General features: G+C 42.3%; 1 protein-coding gene across 3 annotated transcripts in view; it reads left to right on the plus strand.

Annotated features, from left to right (window-relative positions):
* The window catches only part of LOC311128484 (ankyrin repeat and BTB/POZ domain-containing protein 2-like), a 31,345-nt gene that overhangs the window by 5,743 nt on the left and 1,871 nt on the right, over positions 1 to 23,731 (plus strand). For 2 of the 3 annotated variants that reach the window (XM_084160652.1, XM_084160653.1), the window contains exons 2-11: positions 14,307 to 14,456; positions 18,865 to 19,072; positions 19,816 to 19,968; positions 21,060 to 21,225; positions 21,495 to 21,584; positions 21,952 to 22,053; positions 22,198 to 22,430; positions 22,561 to 22,841; positions 23,029 to 23,252; positions 23,468 to 23,573. In XM_084160652.1, coding sequence (XP_084016778.1) covers positions 14,307 to 14,456; positions 18,865 to 19,072; positions 19,816 to 19,968; positions 21,060 to 21,225; positions 21,495 to 21,584; positions 21,952 to 22,053; positions 22,198 to 22,430; positions 22,561 to 22,841; positions 23,029 to 23,252; positions 23,468 to 23,573 — 1,713 coding nt within the window. The remainder of the gene's footprint in view (positions 1 to 14,306; positions 14,457 to 18,864; positions 19,073 to 19,815; positions 19,969 to 21,059; positions 21,226 to 21,494; positions 21,585 to 21,951; positions 22,054 to 22,197; positions 22,431 to 22,560; positions 22,842 to 23,028; positions 23,253 to 23,467; positions 23,574 to 23,731) is intronic. The other variant, XM_084160654.1, reaches the window with a different exon arrangement.

The following is a 23,731-nucleotide window of genomic DNA, read 5'->3' on the forward strand; positions in this document are numbered from 1 at the left end:
AAACCAAGATTGAACTCTTTGGCCTGAGAGATCCTTGATGAAAACCTGCTCCAGAGCGCTCAGGACCTCAGACTGGGGGCGAAGGTTCACCTTCCAACAGGACAACGACCCGAATATACCTGAAAATAGCTGTGCAGCAACGATCCCCATCCAACCATAAAGAGCTTGAGAGGATCTGTAGAGAAGAATGGGAGAAACTCCCCAAATACAGGTGTGGGAAGCTTGTAGCATCATACCCAAGAAGACTTGATGCTGTAATCACTGCCGAAGGTGCTTCAACAAAGTTCTGAGTAAAGGGTCTGAATACTAATGTAAATGTAATATTTCAGTTTTGTATTTTTTAAAATAAATTAGCAAACCTTTCTAAAAACCTGTTTTTGCTTTGTTATTTTGGGGTATTGTGTGTAGATTGATGAGGAAAGAAAACAATTAAATCAATTTTAGAATAAGGCTGTAACGTAACAAAATGTGGAAAAAGTCAAGGGGTCTGAATACATTCCGAATGCACTGGATGTCCCCTTTTGTGTTTTACACCTTCAGCAGAGGAATTATTTCTGAGTGCATGATATTCAGTTTCACTGGCATATAATTTAGTACGTTCTATGGATGGTCTTAAACTGCAGTAATTTACAGTGGCTTGCGAAAGTATTCACCCCCCTTGCCATTTTTCCTATTTTGTTGCCTTACAACCTGGAATTAAAATTGATTTTTGGGGGGGTTGTTTGTATCATTTGATTTACACAACATGCCTACCACTTTGAAGATGCAAAATATTTTTATTGTGAAACAAACAAGAAATAAGACAAAAAAACTGAAAACTTGAGCGTGCATAACTATTCACCCCCCAAAGTCAATACTTTGTAGAGCCACCTTTTGCAGCAATTACAGCTGCAAGTCTCTTGGGGTATGTCGCTATAAGCTTGGCACATATAGCCAATGGGATCTTTGCCCATTCTTCAAGGCAAAACTGCTCCAGCTCCTTCAAGTTGGATGGGTTCGGCTGGTGTACAGCAATCTTTAAGTCATACCACAGATTCTCAATTGGATTGAGGTCTGAGCTTTGACTCAGCCATTCCAAGACATTTAAATGTTTCCCCTTAAACCACTCGAGTGTTGCTTTAGCAGTATGCTTAGGGTCATTGTCCTGCTGGAAGGTGAACCTCCGTCCCAGTCTCAACTCTCTGGAAGACTGAAACATGTTTCCCTCAATAATTTCCCTGTATTTAGCGCCATCCATCATTCCTTCAATTCTGACCAGTTTCCCAGTCCCTGCCGATGGAAAAACATCCCCACAGCATGATGCTGCCACCACCATGCTTCACTGTGGGGATGGTGTTCTCGGGGTGATGAGAGGTGTTGGAATTGCGCCAGACATTTTCCTTGATGGCCAAAAAGCTCAATTTTTGTCTCATCTGACCATATGTTTGGGGAGTCTCCCACATGCCTTTTGGCGAACACCAAACGTGTTTGCTTATTTTTTTCTTTAAGCAATGGCTTTTTTCTGGCCACTCTTTCGTAATGCCCAGCTCTGTGCCGTGTATGGCTTAAAGTGGTCCTATGGACAGATACTCCAATCTCCGCTGTGGAGCTTTGCAGCTCCTTCAGGGTTATCTTTGGTGTCTTTGTTTGCATCTCTGATTAATGCCCTCCTTTCCTGGTCTGTGAGTTTTGGTGGGCGGCCCTCTCTTGGCAGGTTTGTTGTGGTGCCATATTCTTTCAATTTTTTTATTATGGATTTAATGGAGCTCCGTGGGTTGTTTAACGTTTCGGATATTTTTTTATATCCCAACCCTGATCTGTACTTCTCCACAAGTTTGTCCCTGACCTGTTTGGAGAGCTCCTTGGTCTTCATGGTGCCGCTTGCTTGGGGGTGCCCCTTGCTCAGTGGTGTTGCACACTCTGGGGCCTTTCAGAACAGGTGTATATAGACTGAGATCATGTGACACTTAGATTGCACACAGGTGGACTTTATTTAACTAATTATGTGACTTCTGAAGGTAATTGGTTGCACCAGATCTTATTTAGGGGCTTCATAGCAAAGGGGGTGAATACATATGCACGCACCACTTTTCCGTTATTTATTTTTTAGAAGTTATTTGTTTCATTTCACTTCATCAATTTTGAATATTTTGTCCATTACATGAAATCCAAATAAAAATCAATTTAAATTACAGGTTGTAATGCAACAAAATAGGAAAAACGCCAATGGGAATGAATACTTTTGCAAGGCACTTTATGTCTGAGATTATATGAACATCACTGGGCATTCAAACATATCTGTATCCATTCATCATCATCAGTAGTGTCTCCCAGGTCTTCCTCACATTTTTGTTTTACATGTTTTGTGTCATCGGGAAAAGCCTCTATCAACCCTTGATACAGTTTGGAAATCAACTTTAGTGGTTTGTCAGACTGCCTTAAAATAGTTTCAATCTTTGAAGATTGTCCAGTGTTTGGTACACAGAGAGAATAAAGTGTAGCATCTTCAAAAGTTCACTTCAGCCCCCTGTCACCATTTGATACTGCTCAGATGACCCATTACAAAGAATTACCTTGGTGTACATTTATACATTATATATTATCCAAGAATATAATCATTGGTTCAATAATTGAAATTACCATTATTCCCAGATCCCAGACTGTAGCCTACCCATCAACTCAAGATGGAACTTTGTACTCATTTACTGAATGTTATAATATACTGCGAAATTCACCTGAGCTCCGTAGACTGGTCTTCCCTGGCTGTCTGACCTTGCTGGGACACCTGTCACCATCTGATCCTGCTAAGACATGATGAGAATAGTGTTGTGTACTGACTGTGCATTTTTTCTGTTAAGTCAAACAGCAGTTACCTTGCCAGCTACGTTAGTCAAATAAAGAGTAGCCAGTTTTTGCTCTGCTTGCTTTTACAACTCAGAGAAAAAGCACAACACACACAGACAACAGCTGCCTCTGTTTGCATGCTCTGTGGTGTCCATGCAGTCCTAAATCCAACCGGCTGAAACCACCAAACAGCTTATCCGACCGCTATGATGGTGTCTGCATGGTCCTAAAGCACACCAAGTCGCTTTTTGTATCACAATGCAATGATAAAACTGGGGGGGGGGGGTACAGTTTGAAGTACCCCTGAAGTACCCCCTCATGTGCATTTTACCAGTAAGCCTATGGTCTCATGAGTCTTCTCAAGTACCCCCTGTGGACAGGTACCCCCAGGGGTCCTAGTACCCCTGGTTGGGAACCACTGCAATAAACACTACATACACTGCTAGAGGCCCGCATTCGTCTCTCATACTGGGGCATGGGTTTATGGCTCTCTGGGTTGTGCTAAAGCTTGAAGGAACTGGTAGTAAAGCACCCACTAGGTGTTGATTAGTGCTTTTATGGGAGAAAGAGTCCGGTTTAATGTTACTGTGAAGCTGACATTGGTAGGTTGGCAGGTCCTGTTACTACAGTCATGAACAGGTCTAGGAGAGGATGATGGGAACTGGATGTCAAGTATTCTCTCTGTCTCTTTCATTCTCTGTCTCTCTATCCTTCCCTCCCTCACATTCCTTTCTCTGAGTCCCCTCTCAATTTTAGATACATCAGACCTACACTCAATATGATCAAATGACCATGACAAATGATAGTACCTAACCCATAAACTTTGTGACAGTAAATCCGACATATTAGATTCTCACTGTGAAACTATAGAAAATGCTTCCTCTCACAAGAGGATCCCGTTCTCAGCATTCTCTCTTCTCTGCGCTATCCACACACACAGCTTGATATCTCATCATCATCATCATCATCATCCTCTTCCTCTCAGATCTCTATAACAGCAGGCTCATACTGCATCTGCATCATAACATCTCTAGATGTATCATCTTGTATGCCACATTGTCTTCCAGAGTAGCGGTTATCCCTTTATAGTTTTTACTACTCTGTTTGAATATGGTCATGGTTTGTGTTAACATGGAAGCTACATCATTTAGACAAAGACCTTTAAGTTGGACGAGTCCACAGTGTGAAGAGAAAGTCAAGTGCTAGTGTTTCACACACAGTCTCTGTTTTGGGCGGGAACATTTTTGTTTTTTACTAATCCGGAAAACAGTTAGTTGGTTCATAAAATCAGATCACATTTAACCCTACTGTTATATGATTGATTATGTTGCCTAGTGTCTGTGACACGATTGAAGCACCCTTACGGGGCTTTTGTAAGGCAAATGGATATAAAGTCACTATGTATGGTGTTTGTTGAGAAAGACACAAGATATGATTGATGTGTAAAAGTAATGTATTGTAATTTCAGTTGAGCTGTTAATCAAGGAGCCTCTAAGCTTGTTAAACGGAGATTCATGATCTTCCAGTGATTAATTTATTTGAATCACTGTACCCTTTGAATGTCAGGAAATGTGATTCACATAGTTGTCTCACTCTGAGAAATTGCAACAGATACTTAAGCCTGCAAAACTGCTTTGTTGGAAAATCATCTGTTTTAAAGTTTGATGAACACTGATGGAGATTTTATTTAATAGGGCTGTTTGGTCCATGGGTCTCTCCATGGGGGAGAAGCTTTGTTTTGGCACAGACAATTCCTTCACCTGTCAGCTCTGGTACTGACTCCTCCCTGATCCTAAGGACCCTAGATGTCAGACGTCAACATCAAGACAGGACATGCAGACTGACCCCTGAGCCCTGTGTCCATTTCCAACAGGTTCCTTCTAGGTTCCTTTCTAATTCCAGAAAATCACATTGTAGGATTTGTAATGAATTTATTTGCAAATTATGGTGGAAAATAAGCATTTGGTCAATAACAAAAGTTTCTCAATACTTTGTAATATACCCTTTGTTGGAAATGACACAGGTCAAACGTTTTCTGTAAGTCTTCACAAGGTTTTCACACACTGTTGCTGGTATTTTGGCCCATTCCTCCATGCAGATCTCCTCGAGAGCAGTGATGTTTTGGTGCTGTCGCTGGGCAACACAGACTTTCAACTCCCTCCAAAGATTTTCTATGGGGTTGAGATCTGGAGACTGGCTAGGCCACTCCAGGACCTTGAAATGCTTCTTACGAAGCCACTCCTTCGTTGCCCTGGCGGTGTGTTTGGGATCATTGTCATGCTGAAAGACCCAGCCACGTTTCATCTTCAATGCCCTTGCTGATGGAAGGAGGTTTTCACTCAAAATCTCACGATACATGGCCCCATTCATTCTTTCCTTTACACGGATCAGTCGTCCTGGTCCCTTTGCAGAAAAACAGCCCCAAAGCATGATGTTTCCACCCCCATGCTTCACAGTAGGTATGGTGTTCTTTGGATGCAACTCAGCATTCTTTGTCCTCGAAACACGACGAGTTGAGTTTTTACCAAAAAGTTATATTTTGGTTTCATCTGACCATATGACATTCTCCCAATCCTCTTCTGGATCATCCAAATGCACTCTAGTTAACTTCAGACGGGCCTGGACATGTACTGGCTTAAGCAGGGGGACACGTCTGACACTGCAGGATTTGAGTCCCTGGCGGCGTAGGGTGTTACTGATGGTAGGCTTTGTTACTTTGGTCCCAGCTCTCTGCAGGTCATTCACTAGGTCCCCCCGTGTGGTTCTGGGATTTTTGCTCACCGTTCTTGTGATCATTTTGACCCCACGGGGTGAGATCTTGCGTGGAGCCCCAGATCGAGTGAGATTATCAGTGGTCTTGTATGTCTTCCATTTCCTAATAATTGCTCCCACAGTTGATTTCTTCAAACCAAGCTGCTTACCTATTGCAGATTCAGTCTTCCCAGCCTGGTGCAGGTCTACATTTTTGTTTCTGGTGTCCTTTGACAGCTCTTTGGTCTTGGCCATAGTGGAGTTTGGAGTGTGACTGTTTGAGGTTGTGGACAGGTGTCTTTTATACTGATAACAAGTTCAAACAGGTGCCATTAATACAGGTAACGAGTGGAGGACAGAGGAGCCTCTTAAAGAAGAAGTTACAGGTCTGTGAGAGCCAGAAATCTTGCTTGTTTGTAGGTGACCAAATACTTATTTTCCACCATAATTTGCAAATAAATTCATTAAAAATCCTACAATGTGATTTTCTGGATTTTTTTCTCTCAATTTGTCTGTCATAGTTGACGTGTACCTATGATGAACATTACAGGCATCTCTCATCTTTTTAAGTGGGAGAACTTGCACAATTGGTGGCTGACTAAATACTTTTTTTCCCCACTGTATATATACACACATACATACATATAAATACATATCCTTTAAAAAAATATATTTCCCTTTATTACTTTCCAACCCCACGACCCCTTCCCTAATTGGAGTAAAACTAGTGAACAACAACGCTTAGGCCTCTACTTCCAGCTTATACATAGTATATACATTTTATGGACACAGTCAATTTTACAATCATTCTATTTTGTTTGTTTTTACTCCTGAACTTCCTCTACCCTCAACCTCTCCGATCATTTTCATGATGTCCATCCGGTTTGCTTCTATATGCCATATCTTTCTAACTGTGCTCTTTCACAAAAGCTCTCAACCTATAACCTATATACTTATTATGGACACAGTATGCTTCACATTAGTTATCTTGTTGTTATTAGTTGTTGTTATTAGTCCCATCCTTCAGCTCCATTCAACACCTCCCATCTATCTCTTAACACCATCCATATTGGATTTCTATTTGCCATATATTTTTCAACTGTACTGTGATGTTTCCCAAAAGTTCTGAACCCTTCTATTCTCATTGTTTCTACAGATTGTAAATTGAAAAAAAATTTTTTTGCTAAAAGTATTATTATATTATTGATCGATTGACTATGACTTTTCAGATTACCCAGTAGTGCTATCTGCAGGGTTAGCTCCAGGTAAATATTGCAATCCTTCAGCCATTCCTGGACCTGTGACCAAAAACAAGCTACAAATGGACAGTACCTAAACAAATTATCTAATGATTCTGTCTCTTCGCAGCAAAATCTGCAGAGCTGGGAAGAATGTATCCCCCATATAAATAACATACTATTTGTAGCAAGAATTTTGTATAATAATTTAAATTGAAAAATGTGAATCCGGCGTCATTTTGCGTGTCAGTTCATAAACACTATGCCATGGAATCGGTACGTCAAAAATCTCTTCCCAACTATTTTGCAATCTATATGGGACGGCTGTCAATCCTTTGGTCCTTAAATGAAACTGGTATACTTTTTTATTTATCACAATTTTCTTTAACCAATTATGTTCTTTAATACAGGGCAGACAGACAAGTTCCTTACTTTTTCCCCCTTCCACTTTCCTCTTCCATTTTTGTGGTAATGCTGCAATTATTTGGTTGTAATTTTGGGTAGAGCAGACATTTCCATATGTTTTTGTTAGCTGCATGTGTGACATAAATCCATCAGTCCTAGCTATGATTGAATTTACAAAGATTATACATTTTTTTAAACATTTTTTCAAAAAATTATGTTTTTTTAATCAATTAGTATATTTGAGTTTAACCACAATATTTGTTGCATTATTTGTTCTGTCGTTTCTGGAGGATTACATTGAAACTGCAACCAACTTTCTATGGCTTGTTTTAGAAATTGTGATATTTGGGTGATGATATCCTTTTCAAATAACTGAAAGTGAGAGGTTGTAATGTGACTAAAGGGAAAAAGGCCATTCTTGAACATGGGGTGACTTACTAATTTGCTAGAGAACCAGTTTGGATTTAAGGATAACTTTTGTATGACTGAAGCTTTTAGTGATACAGTGGGGGAAAAAAGTATTTAGTCAGCCACCAATTGTGCAAGTTCTTCCACTTAAAAAGATGAGAGAGGCCTGTAATTTTCATCATAGGTACACGTCAACTATGACAGACAAAATGTGGAAAAAAAATCCAGAAAATCACATTGTAGGATTTTTAATGAATCAAGGTTTTCACACACTGTTGCTGGTATTTTGGCCCATTCCTCCATGCAGATCTCCTCTAGAGCAGTGATGTTTTGGGGCTGTCGCTGGGCAACACGGACTTTCAACTCCCTCCAAAGATTTTCTATGGGGTTGAGATCTGGAGACTGGCTAGGCCACTCCAGGACCTTGAAATGCTTCTTACGAAGCCACTCCTTCGTTGCCCTGGCAGTGTGTTTGGGATCATTGTCATGCTGAAAGACCCAGCCACGTTTCATCTTCAATGCCCTTGCTGATGGAAGGAGGTTTTCACTCAAAATCTCACGATACATGGCCCCATTCATTCTTTCCTTTACACGGATCAGTCGTCCTGGTCCCTTTGCAGAAAAACAGCCCCAAAGCATGATGTTTCCACCCCCATGCTTCACAGTAGGTATGGTGTTCTTTGGATGCAACTCAGCATTCTTTGTCCTCCAAACACGACAAGTTGAGTTTTTCTATTTTGGTTTCATCTGACCATATGACATTCTCCCAATCCTCTTCTGGATCATCCAAATGCACTCTAGCAAACTTCAGACGGGCCTGGACATGTACTGGCTTAAGCAGGGGGACACGTCTGGCACTGCAGGATTTGAGTCCCTGGCGGCGTAGTGTGTTACTGATGGTAGGCTTTGTTACTTTGGTCCCAGCTCTCTGCAGGTCATTCACTAGGTCCCCCCGTGTGGTTCTGGGATTTTTGCTCACCGTTCTTGTGATCATTTTGACCCCACGGGGTGAGATCTTGCGTGGAGCCCCAGATCGAGGGAGATTATCAGTGGTCTTGTATGTCTTCCATTTCCTAATAATTGCTCCCACAGTTGATTTCTTCAAACCAAGCTGCTTACCTATTGCAGATTCAGTCTTCCCAGCCTGGTGCAGGTCTACAATTTTGTTTCTGGTGTCCTTTGACAGCTCTTTGGTCTTGGCCATAGTGGAGTTTGGAGTGTGACTGTTTGAGGTTGTGGACAGGTGTCTTTTATACTGATAACAAGTTCAAACAGGTGCCATTAATACAGGTAATGAGTGGAGGACAGAGGAGCCTCTTAAAGAAGAAGTTACAGGTCTGTGAGAGCCAGAAATCTTGCTTGTTTGTAGGTGACCAAATACTTATTTTCCACCATAATTTGCAAATAAATTCATTATAAATCCTACAATGTGATTTTCTGGATTTTTTTCTCTCAATTTGTCTGTCATAGTTGACGTGTACCTATGATGAAAATTACAGGCCTCTCTCATCTTTTTAAGTGGGAGAACTTGCACAATTGGTGGCTGACTCAATACTTTTTTTCCCCACTGTAGGTCTAATGCTTTAAAATGTAATAATTTCTGTCCTCCGAATTCATTTTCATTATATAAATAGGCCCGTTCAATTTTGTCTGGCTTGCCGTTCCAAATAAAATTGAATATTTTTTTCTCATATAATTTTAAAAACTGCTCGCTAGGCGCAGGCAAGACCATAAGCAAATGGGTAAACTGGGATAATACTAAAGAGTTAATCAGGGTGATTTTTCCACAAATAGACAGGTATTTACCTTTCCATGGTAGCAAGATCTTATCTATTTTTGCTAAATTTCTATTAAAATCTATTGGAGTGAGATCATTTATTTCATTTGGGATTTGTATTCCGAGTATATCCACATCACCATCAGACCATTTTATTGGTAAACTACATGGTAATGTAAAAATTGTATTTTTTTGTGATCCAATATGTAATATAGTACATTTATCATATTTTGGTTGTAATCCAGAGAGGTTAGAAAATGTATCTAGATCCTCTGAGGCTGTGGAGGGATTCAAGTTGTGGATTTAAAGAAAACATGAATCATCAGCGTACAATTACACCTTTGCTTTTAAGCCCTGGATATTTAATCCCTTGATATTATTGTTGGATCTGATTTTAATAGCGAACATTTCGATGGGCATAATAAATAGATATGCCGATTGTGGACAACCTTGTTTTACTCCCCTTGACAGTTTAAAACTTTCTGAGAAATAGCCATTATTTATTATTTTACACCTAAGGTTACTATACATGATTTTAACCCACTTTATATGAGATTCACCAACATTGAAACGCTCCATGCATTTATATATAAACCCCAGTCGTACTTTATCAAATGCCTTTTCAAAGTCTGCTATGAATAGCAGGCCTGGTTTCCCAGATTTTTCACACTGTTCTATTGTTTCCAGTACTTGCCTTATATTATCTCCAATGTATCATCCATGTAAAAAACCTGTCTGATTAGAATGAATAATGTCCGACAATACCTTTTTAATTCTATGCGCTATACATTTTGCTAGAACTTTTGAATCACATCACTGAAGTGTAAGGGGCCTCCAATTTTTTTAATGGACTGGATCTTGTTATTTCCCGCTTGTATCCTGTTTCAGTACAAATGAAATCAGACCTTCTTCTTGAGTGTCTGATAATCTACCATTTACATAGGAGTGGTTAAAACATGCTAATAACGGTCCTCTGAGTATATCGAAAAAGGTTTGGTATACTTCGACTGGTATGCCATCCAATCCTGGAGTTTTCCCGGATTTAAAGTATTTAATTGCATCTAGAAGTTCCTCCTCTGTAATTTCATCTTCACATGAGTCTTTCTGTATGGCTGTTAATTTTACATTATCAATAGATAAAACAATTAGCTTCAGTTAGAGGAGATGGAGGCGACTGAAACGAAAACGTGCTTAAAGTACTTTTTTTCCTCCTTCAAAATATAATTTGGTGAATCATGGGTGACTCCGTCATTTGTAACCAGTTTCAGTAAATTATTTTTGGTAGCATTTCTATGTTGAAGATTAAAAAATAATTTGTTGCATTTTTCCCCATATTCCATCCAGTTTGCTTTATTTTTATAATATATTACACTTGATCTTTCTTGAATAAGTTTCTCCATTTCTTTTTGTTTTTCCTCTAATTTATTCTGAGCCTCTATGTTAGTTTTTATTGCTAGCTATCTGTTCTGTTAGACCTTCTATTTCTTTTGTTAGTATGGACTCTTTTGACCGGAATTGCTTTTGTTTTCGAGATGAGTACTGAATTGCATGGCCTCTAAAGGCACATTTAAAAGTGTCCCATACAATAAGGGGATTTGCTGTACCTATGCTACGTATGTCGAAAAAAATCTAGTTAAAAACAAGTTATCATCCAATAGGCTTTGATTAAATTTCCAATATCCTCGCCCACATGGAAATTCAGTAAGAGTAATGTAAATGCCAATTATATGATGGTCCAACCACATTCTGTCCACTATCAACACTTTTTAAACTTTTGGTGCCAAGAGAATGACATAAGAAAGAAGTCAAGACAACTAGCTTGATTGAGTCTCCGCCATGTATATCTCACTAGGTCAGGATATTTAAGCCTCCATATATCTACTAGTTCTAATGTATCCATGACATTCATGATTTCCTTAAGAGCATGAGGGTGATAGTTTGTAGTGTGATTTCCTTTACGGTCCATTGAGCTATTTAAAACAGTATTATAATCTCCCACCATAATAATAGAGTATTGTATTGCTTGCAGGGTTGATAATTTATTATATATATATTGTCAAAGAAGTGTGGATCATCATTATTTGGTCCGTAAAGGTTAGTGAGCCATATCTGTTTATGGTCCAATAACATATTTAAAATCATCCATCTACCTTGTGGATCTGTTTGGACAATTTGCACATTTGGATCGAAATTACTGTTAATTAATATCATCAACCCTTTTGAGTTTCTTTGTCCATGGGAGAAGTATATTTCGCCCCCCCCCCCCCAGTCCTTTTTCCACACATCTAGAATTGTTGAATGAGTTTCCTGTAAACAATAGATAATATTTTCCTTCTCTTTGAGCCATGTAAATATTGTTCTTCTTTTGTTATTATCTGCTAAGCCATTACAATTATAACTTCCATTCCACTCTTACTCGCACTTTAACTCTCACTCTTACTCTCACTCTCTCTCACTCTCTCTCACTCTCTTACTCTCTCTCTCCCTTTATGTCCTCTCTGCCTTTCTCTGCCTTTTTCTCTTATTCTACCCTCTTTACCGTTACTGCATAACCCCTTTGGGCTAATACATTTTGAGAAATGTGCAGGAAATCTGGTAAATCATGCAGTTGTGTCAAAAGGGGGTTTCAGTAAAGTTTGGGTTGCATATGTATATCTCAGGGTATGATTGGTCCCTATGTCTCCCCTCCATACTGCTGTTTTAGTCTGACCAAACAGTCATGGCATTATGCCCTGCCACAGAAAGGACATGTTGTTTGTCACAGAAAGGTGACTGTGCCTCTGTTTTCATACAGACACACACACACACACACACACACACACACACACACACACCCACACACAGGAGGAGGTAGGTAAAGGAAATAACTTAATCATACATGATTAGGGAAGTAAGCATGGCTTATGTTCACACACACAGTACCCATAGCCTTGTGGAGTTAGCATACACAGGTAGGGTTTGGAAAGCACTCAGTTGTGCTTTGTACCCCCTGAAGACTGGCCTCTTGTTGTGAATGAATGGACTATATGAACAAATACTTGTTCAGACGGCACACATTACTTTTCTTTCCTAACAAAGTAGCTAGGGGTAATCAATGTAAATTATCCAAAAGGCTTGTATTGCGTTATGCTTCTACAACCAAGAAAATAAGTATTTTTTAGAACACCTAGACTAAGTCAGTTGGATTGAGACCCACTTGGGAGTTACAGCCAGTTTATCTTTGGTTGTGGCTTAAGCTTAGATTGTGAACCGAACAATTCATTTTTGGTGTGATTTACAATTGCTACCAATAGTCCCATTCTAAATATTGGATCTATTTCAGCCAATTGAAAGCCTTCAGTTGTGTTAGGAGTTACACTGTAACTTTTATCTATCTACTTGAAAAGTTCTCCCTCACACACTTAACATGTACAATACACACAAATATATACACACATATCTCAGACCAGACTTAGGGCTGGTGGTGAGTCTGAGGCTGTGTGTAGAGTCACTGATGACACATGATTCGTTTTGGGGGTTGCCAGTGTGGGGACCGTGGTGTGAGGGAAGATGGGTGGGGTGTGACTGTGTGTGTGGCTTATCCACTTAGTATGGGGCAGAGGATGGACAGTAGTTGTGGGTTCAGTTCATCAGGATCACTCTAAATGCTGTCCTAACGTGTGTCCCAAATGGCACCCTATTCTCTATATAGTGTACTACATTTGACCAGAGCCCTATAGGCCCTAGTCAAAAGTAGTGCACTATAAAGGGAACAAGGGGCCATTTGGGACACATCCTTAGTCATCCAACATCAATACATCATGCACAGCCCTCTCCCACACTCATATAAATAGCTGAGTAAGACTAGTGGCTTGGGGGAGGGAACTTCGCATACTAATCCTGTAGAGAGCAGAGCTATCCTGGCTTGGCTTTTGGCTTTTGGTGCCTTTTCCATTGTGTAGAAGACGAGAGAGTCAGCAAATACCCATCTCACACAACGTGTGTGTGCACGTGTGTGCGTGTGTGTGTGTGTTTGCATGTTTGTGTGTGTGGGAGTGTGTGTGTGCATGCATGTATTATATTTGTGTTTCTAGGAAACCTCCCTGTTAGTTGCGTTTCTATTTGGGAGTGGGTGTGTGCGTCATAAATTGCACAGATGACTGACTTTGTGGCTTGTAGGGCTGTAATTCTCTGTGGGAGAAAGCAATAGATTAGTTAAAACCCCTTTTGGTCAGGGCAATAAATGGTTGAACATTCCATTACTACTCTGTTACTACACTCTTAGAAAAAAAGGGTTCCAAAAGAGTTCTTCGGCTGTCCCCATAGGATAACCTTTTTTGGTTCCAGGTTGAACCCTTTTTGGTTCCAGGTAGAACTCTTTTGGGTTCTATATAGCACCTTTTTTTGGAAGAGTGCACCCTACAGATGAGAATCATATTTTATTTTGGGGTATGGTTAAGATGGGATCAAATGAATCAAGGCATTATCTGTCTCATTTCCTGCAGGTTTAAATGAGAGAGAGAGAGAGAGAGAGAGAAACATTTACCCTCTCACCCCATGTCTCCTCTGTCTTTTCTCTCTGAGTTAATCATAGTTCATAAAACAAACTAAAGCCGATACGATCCCCTCATTATTCTCCCTGATTACATAACTGTCCTGGTAACTAGCACTAGGAGTGCACTCAACCTTCACCTCCAAAGTAAATGTTTTATATTGTCCGTCTGTGGTCCTGGTTGTTTTTGTGCAGATGTCGAGCCATGGTGGCAGACATTGACAGCGTTAGTATGAGTTGAAACACTACATTAATGCTTAAATAAGTTGAGGTCTTTGAGGGATTTAGTAACACATTATGAGTAAATGTTCCTTTGATACCTTCTACCTTTTTAGATATATTTTTCTAAAAAAAATTTTTTTTGTATGTACAGGTGAGCTATCCCTGCCGGCCCATGTCAGTCTGTACACAAAGGATCCCCGGGCACCAATGGAGAGCAGGGAGGATGCCTACGCCCATCTGGAGCTATGCACCCTGGAACAGTCCCTTCTGGCCACATGCGTGGGCAGCATCGCAGAACTCAGTGAGTGTGTGTGTGTCTTTGTGTGTGTCACATTTTCAGTCTTCACATTCACTCAAACACTCAAACATATCACATACCCTCTTCATTTTATATTCAAAGATTCCCTCTCTCACACACTCTTTCTCAAACACCCACATACTCCTCTCGCTTTAGTCCTAGCCAGCGAGGAACTATCTGGTCCTTATGCATGTGATCCATCAGTCTTATCTAGTCAGGAGAAAGAGACAGTTCCTGACACAGACTCCTACTGACCATGTTCAACCTGGATCTGAGTAGAGTGCCATCTTTCACATTTAGAGATACCGAGAGGTACCAGCTGTTAACTCCAACATCCCCAGTCGGTCTCGTTCTTCTGTTGTTCATCTTCATTAAAACTAGGGCACCTAAGTAGGGCAACACTGAACACCATTGGTTACTTTGAAAGATGGCAGCCAAAATTCAAATGTTGAATCCAACTGTCCATTTGTCTCATGGATTTTGTTAGAATGTATACTTACTCAGAAGTCTCTTTCTGTAAGTCAGTTGTCCCCAAAACATTTTAAAGCGCTGTGCCCCACCTAGCTAAAGCCTCTCAAATAAACAAACCACATTTCTAGCCAGCAACTAAGGCCAGGATTCAATCCCATCATGCTTTGTCGACAATGCACCTTTTAAAGGCAATGTTCCCGTGTTTGTGGAGACCGCATTCATGGTAAACACTGCATATGTCGGCTCAATCGGAAATTACCTTTAAATGGCACATTGTCGACAAAACGTGATCAGATTGAATCCCAGCCTTACTCTTTAGCCACAATCCAGTAGGGACTAGTTGGGAAACATTGCTTTATGATTTATGTCAAAGCTAGCATTGTAGAAAGGATGACAGACAGACAGTGTTGGTGTAGATAACAACACTGGTCTCAGGTTTAACGTTAGCATAATAAAGTTAACCCTGTTCACTGTCATTTTTTTATTTTTTATCTGACCGTTGGTCTGTCTCTAGGGTCACTTCATTAGAATCAGAGGGGGATGTCGTATCCACTGAATCATTAGGCTATATAACAGACTACTGTGTGTTCCCAAAACACAAGGGCACTTTCACGTCAGCCACAGGGTGTTATAGACCCCCTTGCTCCCCCCGCCCCTCACACACACACCCCAAATACACGCACACACACTCCCCTGTTTCCACAAACCAAACAAATTCCGGGTGGGTCCTTTTTTCTCTGGTCGTCTTGGGAGTAGCACCTAGCAAAACAGTGCACACACTTGTTCATTCTTGGAGACCAAGCGCATAAATTAAATGGGACAACATACAGTTTGTTTCACCATTTTAAAAAAATCATAATTGTGGTGCTTATTGCTATCACTAGAAATTAAACATTGTCTAGTATATCTACCCATATGGATATACAGTACATACTGTATATATGATATGAGCTAAAACCTGCATATACTTTAACAGACACTGTGGCTACTTCAGGAGCCTTAGCATCATTAAACAAGGAAGTAGTCGTTTTAAGATTATAATCTCTTTCACAGGAGCAGGTTCTCTCACTGCTCTCTGGTTGCTACGTTTAAGAGCTAGCATCTCTTCTTTCTAATGCCTTCCACATACAGTGGGGAGAACAAGTATTTGATACACTGCCGATTTTGCAGGTTTTCCTACTTACAAAGCATGTAGAGGTCTGTAATTTTTATCATAGGTACACTTCAACTGTGAGAGACGGAATCTAAAACAAAAATCCAGAAAATCACATTGTATGATTTTTAAGTAATTAATTAGCATTTTATTGCATGACATAAGTATTTGATACATCAGAAAAGCAGAACTTAATATTTGGTACAGAAACCTTTGTTTGCAATTACAGAGATCATACGTTTCCTGTAGGTCTTGACCAGGTGTCTGCAGCAGGGATTTTGGCCCACTCCTCCATACAGACCTTCTCCAGATCCTTCAGGTTTCGGGGCTGTCACTGGGCAATACAGACTTTCAGCTCCCTCCAAAGATTTTCTATTGGGTTCAGGTCTGGAGACTGGCTAGGCCCTCCAGGACCTTGAGATGCTTCTTACGGAGCCACTCCTTAGTTGCCCTGGCTGTGTGTTTCGGGTCGTTGTCATGCTGGAAGACCCAGCCACGACCCATCTTCAATGCTCTTACTGAGGGAAGGAGGTTGTTGGCCAAGATCTCGCGATACATGGCCCCATCCATCCTCCCCTCAATACGGTGCAGTCGTCCTGTCCCCTTTGCAGAAAAGCATCCCCAAAGAATGATGTTTCCACCTCCATGCTTCACGGTTGGGATGGTCTTCTTGGGGTTGTACTCATCCTTCTTCTTCCTCCAAACACGGCGAGTGGAGTTTAGACCAAAAAGCTCTATTTTTGTCTCATCAGACCACATTACCTTCTCCCATTCCTCCTCTGGATCATCCAGATGGTCATTGGCAAACTTCAGACGGGCCTGGACATGCGCTGGCTTGAGCAGGGGGACCTTGCGTGCGCTGCAGGATTTTAATCCATGACGGCGTAGTGTGTTACTAATGGTTTTCTTTGAGACTGTGGTCCCAGCTCTCTTCAGGTCAATGACCAGGTCCTGCCGTGTAGTTCTGGGCTGATCCCTCACCTTCCTCATGATCATTGATGCCCCACGAGATGAGATTTTGCATGGAGCCCCAGACCGAGGGTGATTGACCGTCATCTTGAACTTCTTCAATTTTCTAATAATTGTGCCAACAGTTGTTGCCTTCTCACCAAGCTGCTTGCCTATTGCCCTGTAGCCCATCCCAGCCTTGTGCAGGTCTACAATTTTATCCCTGATGTCCTTACACAGCTCTCTGGTCTTGGCCATTGTGGAGATGTTGGAGTCTGTTTGATTGAGTGTGTGGAAAGGTGTCTTTTTATACAGGTAACGAGTTCAAACAGGTGCAGTTAATACAGGTAATGAGTGGAGAACAGGAGGGCTGCTTAAAGAAAAACTAACAGGTCTGTGAGAGACGGAATTCTTACTGGTTGGTAGGTGATCAAATACTTATGTCATGCAATAAAATGCTAATTAATTACTTAAAAATCATACAATGTGATTTTCTGGATTTTTGTTTTAGATTCCGTCTCTCACATTTGAAGTGTACCTATGATAAAAATTACAGACCTCTACATGCTTTGTAAGTAGGAAAACCTGCAAAATTGGCAGTGTATCAAATACTTGTTCTCCCCACTGTATGTGCCATTAAACCCCTGCAACTTATCCAGAACGCTGCAGCCCGTCTGGTGTTCAACCTTCCCAAGTTCTCTCACGTCACCCCGCTCCTCCGCACACTCCACTGGCTTCCAGTTGAAGCTTGCATCCACTACAAAACCATGGTGCTTGCCTACGGAGCTTTGAGAGGAACGGCACCTCCTTACCTTCAGGCTCTGATCAGACCCTACATCCAAACCAGGGCACTACGTTCATCCACCTCTGGCCTGCTAGCCCCCCTACCTCTACGGAAGCACATTTCCCGCTCAGCCCAGTCAAAGCTATTCGCTGCTCTGGCACCCCAATGTGGTAACAAGCTCCCCCATGACGCCAGGACAGCGGAGTAACTGACCACCTTCCGGAGACACTTGAAACCCTACCTCTTTAAGGAATACCTGGAATAGTATAATAGTAATCCTTCTACCCCCCCCCCCCCCTTTACTACCACTGTCTTTTGTCTAAACTAACACCTGACTTATTTCACCTGCTAGCACTGACTTGTTTAAAGAAATGTACTTATTGTGATCGAGATGTAGTTGTCCCTGATTGCACTGACTTTGCTCACAGCTGCTTGTTTGAAGAAGTGTACTTACTGTGATCAAGATGTGGTTGTCCCACTGGCTATCCTAAGTTGAATGCACCAATTTGTAAGTCACTCTGGATAAGAGCGTCTGCTAAATGACTTAAATGTAAAATGTAAGTGACTGCTTAGCTCTGGCTGAGGACGACCATTCCTGATTTAATGGTCTATAGGGAAGGACGTGCCGTTGAGCCCAGCTAAACCCAACTCTGCTCCCAAACTTGACTTCTTATGAGCTGTATCTGAGACTCGATCATTGAACCATTCTTATTGTTGAATCTGTATAGAGATATAATAAGACACATAATTGATTCACTTAAGACTAATGTTAGCTCCAGCTGCTACCTGTGATATCTCAGAAACTGAAGGGCAAACTCGCGATGTAGCTCTGTCTATAACTGTACTGACAGAAGTTGAAAGTCCCACAGTTTTGCATTACAAATGCATTGGTAAGGAAACAGATATTGTATACAGAGCATTATGGGTACTGCGGTACATCATGCTACAACTACAGCATCCATGTTTAATTGATCATGTATAGCTGATGTTTTATGGATTTGTATCAGATGATGATGTGTGTGATACTGAATGTGTATGTGACTGTTTCCTCGCAGGTGACCTGGTGTCACGGTCCATGCACCACATACAGCGCCTCCGCGCAGTAAGCCCCTCCCTCAGCCCTCTTCTCCCAGCTAATCAGCATTCAGTATTCTGGTCGCCCGATGCCATGCGTACCCTCTACTACTTCCTGTCTAGCACACAGATGGAATCACTGGAGAACCCAAATCTAGAGCCCCCCAGGATGGCCCTTAGCAGTGAAAGGTAAGGGCTGTGTGTGTGTGTGTTTGTGTGCGTGTGCGTGCGTGCGTGCGTGTACATTCTTGTATGTTTAGGCACACAGTGATATTGTTTCCCTCCACCTGGTACCAATTATAATCACAGGCCTCATTAACCTGTTAGCTTCCAGTTAAACTCAGCTCTGTGTCTCTGTTGAGCCCTGTGATCTCAGTAACCATAACCAGAGAGGAAGAGGTGAAGCAAGAGGTTTCACTCTCGCCAAAACCTGTCCAAAATAAGCCTGATGCGTTTCTATGGGCTTATTTTGGACCTAAGCTTGTCACCTGCTTTTCCGCCTTTGGGACAACAACTCCCATTGTTAGGCTGAAGACATGAGCATCTCAACATTATATACATATCTCTGCCATTACGACCTGCCTCTGTGCTCTGGGAAGGTGAAGAGACCGCATGTTCTAAAACAAACGTCACATCAGGGAAACAGTGTTCTCTTTATAGTGCTTTGTTAACAATATAAGGGTGCCCTTTTTTTCAATTAGGGCAAAAGTTATGGGAGGATGCTACATAAACACACATTAAGACTACCAAAAAATACCCTGCATGAACCTGTTTTTGCCCACTGCAGGAAAAGGTTAAGTAGTCGTTATTGTACAAAAGGCTGAGGAATTGGTCGTTTACGCCAGATCTCAGGGCATTGTGGGATTTTGAGTCATTGAGGAGAGTGAATAAATTATATCACGTCATTGCTTGAATCTTTGCTCCTCCCCCAGACTGTTTATGCTCCTCCCCCCTCTGATGGAGTGGATACGGATTGCCTTGGTGCACGCGGAACACCGCCGCAGCCTATTGGTGGACAGCGATGATGTCAGACAGACCGCCAGACAGCTCCTCCCAGGATTGGACTGTGAGCCCAGACAGCTGAGGTAGAAACACACTGAGCGTTGCATATTTAATGGCATACACTCACCAGCCAGTTTATTAGGTACACCCATCTAGTACCGGGTCGGACCCCCCTTTGCCTCCAGAACAGCCTGAATTCTTTGGGGCATTCTACAAGGTGTCGGAAACGTTCCACAGGGATGTTGGTCCATGCTGACGCGATGGCATCACGCAGTTGCTGCAGATTGGACTGTGGTACATTCATGCTGCGAACAGACCGTTCCATCTCATCCGAAAGATGCTCTATTGGGTTGAGGTCTGGGGACTGCGCAGGCCACTCAGGTAAACTGAACACGCTGTCATGTTCCAGGCAATGTTTTTCCACTCCTCAATGGTTTAGTGTTGGTGAATCGCGTGTCCACTGGAGCCGCTTCTTCTTGTTTTTAACTGATATGAGTGGAACCCGTCTGTTGCAATAGCCCATCTGTGACAAGGATCAACGAGTTGTGAGTTCCGAGATGCCGTTGTGCACACCACTGTTGTACTGCGCCGTTATTTGTTTGTTTGTCTGTCTTGACATTCTCCTTCGACCTCTCTCATCAACAAGCTGTCTTCGCCCACAGAACTGCCGCTGACTGGATGTTTTTTGTTTGTCGCAACATTCTGACAGACACTGTTGTGCATGAAAAGCCCAGGAGGGCGTCCGCTTCTGAGATACTGGTTCTGGCACGCCTGGCACCGATGATCACACAGCGTGGTCGCTTAGGTCACTCGTTTTGCCCATTCTAACGTTCAATCGAACAGTAACTGAATGCCTCGATGACTGTCTGCCTGCTTTATATAGCAAGCCACGGCCACGTGACTTACTGTCTGTAGGAGCGATCCATTTTTGTGAATGGGGTGGTGTACTTAATAAACTGTCCGGTGAGTGTATATTACTGTAACATGCAATGGAAGGATGCTGAACCATACTGTTGACTTGTGAAACCAGTACATAACAGTAGGCCTACTGTCATTATTGAAGAGTTATGAATGTTTTCATTATAGCCTCTCTCTCTCTCTCTCTCTCTCTCTCTCTCTCTCTCTCTCTCTCTCTCTCTCTCTCCTCATCCTCTTGTCTCTCCCTCTCTCCTAGGCCTGAGTGTTGTTCCAGCTCATTTAGGCGTCTGGACTCTAAGGCAGCTACAGAGAAGCTTCAGCTGGACCTGGGCTTCCGCATGCTGACCTGTGGCAGAGCAGACCTGATTGGTCAGGCCACACAGCTACTGGGACCATCAGGGGTTAACACTATGGATGACCAGGTAGGACTGGGGATAGGGAATAGGGGATAAATGGTGGGGATAGAGGTAGGGGGGAGTTGGGGAGAGGGGTAGGACATATACATATTCAGACATAAGACTGACAGGTTTGAAAGTGAAGGTAAAAGAGACTGAGTATTTATCCTCCCTGTCAATACTTGTCAGTCTTCTGTTTGAATACATATACTGTATGCCCTACCCTGACTTGTGTTAGAGAGTGTAGAGACTCAATAGAACTGTTCAGAGTAAGATGTGTATTCTCTGACCTACAGGGTATGACCCCTCTGATGTACGCGTGTTCATGTGGTGACGAGGCTCTGGTCCAGATACTGGTGGATGCTGGAGCCAACCTGGACCTGGCGGTAAACACTGCTACTCTATAGATATTATTATAATATGATACAGATAGTATATCATGTAATGGGTTGCAAAAATCCGGTAACTCTCTCAAAATTCCCAGGTTTTCCAGAAATCACAGTTGGAAGATTACTTCAATCCGAAGGGACTGAGCAGGAAATCCGGAATCCTCCAACCAGGATTTATGGAAAACCTGGGAATTTTGAAAAGTTACTGGAATTTTGCAACCCTAATCATCTAATATAATGGCTTTGTGCTGAAACTGCCTCTACTACAACATAATCATTTGATGGCAATGTTTACCAACAAGCTTGCTTTGAACGCATATACATTTTAGACTTAGATATGTAACGTTTTCCATTCTTCTCTCAGGTTCCTTGCTGTTCCCCCAGACAGCCCTCGGTCCACCCAGACAGTCGTGGTTGGGTGGCCCTCACCTTCGCTGTGCTGCATGGACACCTCTCAGTATCTCAGGTGAGACCTCACTGCCCAGTGGAAAAGGTCTAACACAGTTTCTTACGCACACATCTCAGCCTTGATAGTGCTACGTACCCTGTGGGAAAAGTTTTTGTGTGTGTAGAGTAGTACTAACCACTCCTCTGTGTTTCTGTGTTGTAGCTGCTGTTGGAGGTGGGTGCAGACGTGGAGGGCACTGCTGTTACTTCCAGTCAGGAGAGCTCTGCTGAGACCCCTCTACAGCTGGCCTCTGCTGCTGGGAACTATGAAATGGTGAGCTTGCTGCTGGCCCACGGGGCCGACCCTCTACTCAGAGTGCATGATTGTAACGCTCTGACATCACCGCTCTACGAGGACATGAACTGCTTCAGCTACGCCGCTGCACACGGACACAGGTAGCTACACCTGTCTAACTAGTCTAGGCTTGGGCTATGTCTCAATAGTCTAAAGTGGTGTCCTTTCCTTGTCTATTTCCTTCAGTCAGAACTGTGAATGAATGGATACTCATCCCTTACTCTCCTACAGAAACGTCCTGAGGAGGCTTCTGACCCAGCCCCAGCAGAGGAAGGAGGACATTCTCTCTCTGGAGGAGATACTGGCTGAGGGGGTCCAGGAGGAGGAAGAGGAGGCTGGCTCACTACCTCCCCCAAGCCTCAGCCCTGGTAGACCTGCTGTCTGCCCCAGTAGCTCCAGCTCCAGCCCCATGCCCAGGCTATGTAAGGCCAGGATGAAGGCCCTGCAGCAGGCTGCCTACTACAGCGCTGAACACGGCTACCTGGATGTCACCATGGAGCTCCGATCACTGGGTATGGATTATTTGTAGGCCTGCTTCTTCTGTTTTATACTATCATTATTGTTTTCTGAAGGACTTGTCATGAATCACTCATTCCTAAGCACAGAAATATTATTTGATCCACTTTAGGTTGTTTGAGACTTTGTTCTCAATGACTGACCTAGGTAAATAACCTCTTGGGACCCTAATTTGTTCCCCAGGTGTCCCCTGGAAGCTCCACGTGTGGCTGGAGTCCTTCAATGTAGCCCAGCAGCTGTTCAGGGATGAAGTGACCCGCTCTCTCCTCAGAGACTTCATCACTATCAGGCCACAGGACTACTGCCAGGAGCTGGTCTCGCACGCCCTACCTATCATGTTCAACATGCTTGCAACCAGCAAGGTATTCATGACTGCTAGGCTACCTTGCAGTCCAATTTCTCCTTCAGTGAGTGTTGTTTGGTGTTAGGTTTACCATGTAGACTACAGTATGTCAGTAGAAGTTTTCATTGAGTAAATGTTCAATGAAACCTCAAACTTAAAGCAGAGTATGAATCAGAAATCGATCCAACATCTAAGAATTCTCAAATCCGTTGTTATAAAATGGGTAGCAAACTTCCAATAAAATCACGACTCTTTCTGAACATGATTATATCCCTTTAGGACTGTGCCATAACCAAGAGACTGTCAGCCATCTTCTCTCACTGTTACGGCTCTGCTCCTATTCCCTCTGTTCCTCAGATGGACCTCACTCTCTCCACACAGCTAGGTATGGAGACTGGCATACTCTCTCTATATGGAACAAACTACAATCTGTTTAATTTTTCAGATTTTTGAGGTCTGAGTTCTCACTTCATTTTAGCAAGTATAACTCCAACTTTTGTCTAAATCATGCTTAGTTGTGTACATGTATTTCAATGCATGTTT

Source organism: Coregonus lavaretus (assembly GCF_964263955.1).
Source record: "Coregonus lavaretus genome assembly, chromosome: 4".
Lineage (NCBI taxonomy): Eukaryota > Metazoa > Chordata > Actinopteri > Salmoniformes > Salmonidae > Coregonus > Coregonus lavaretus.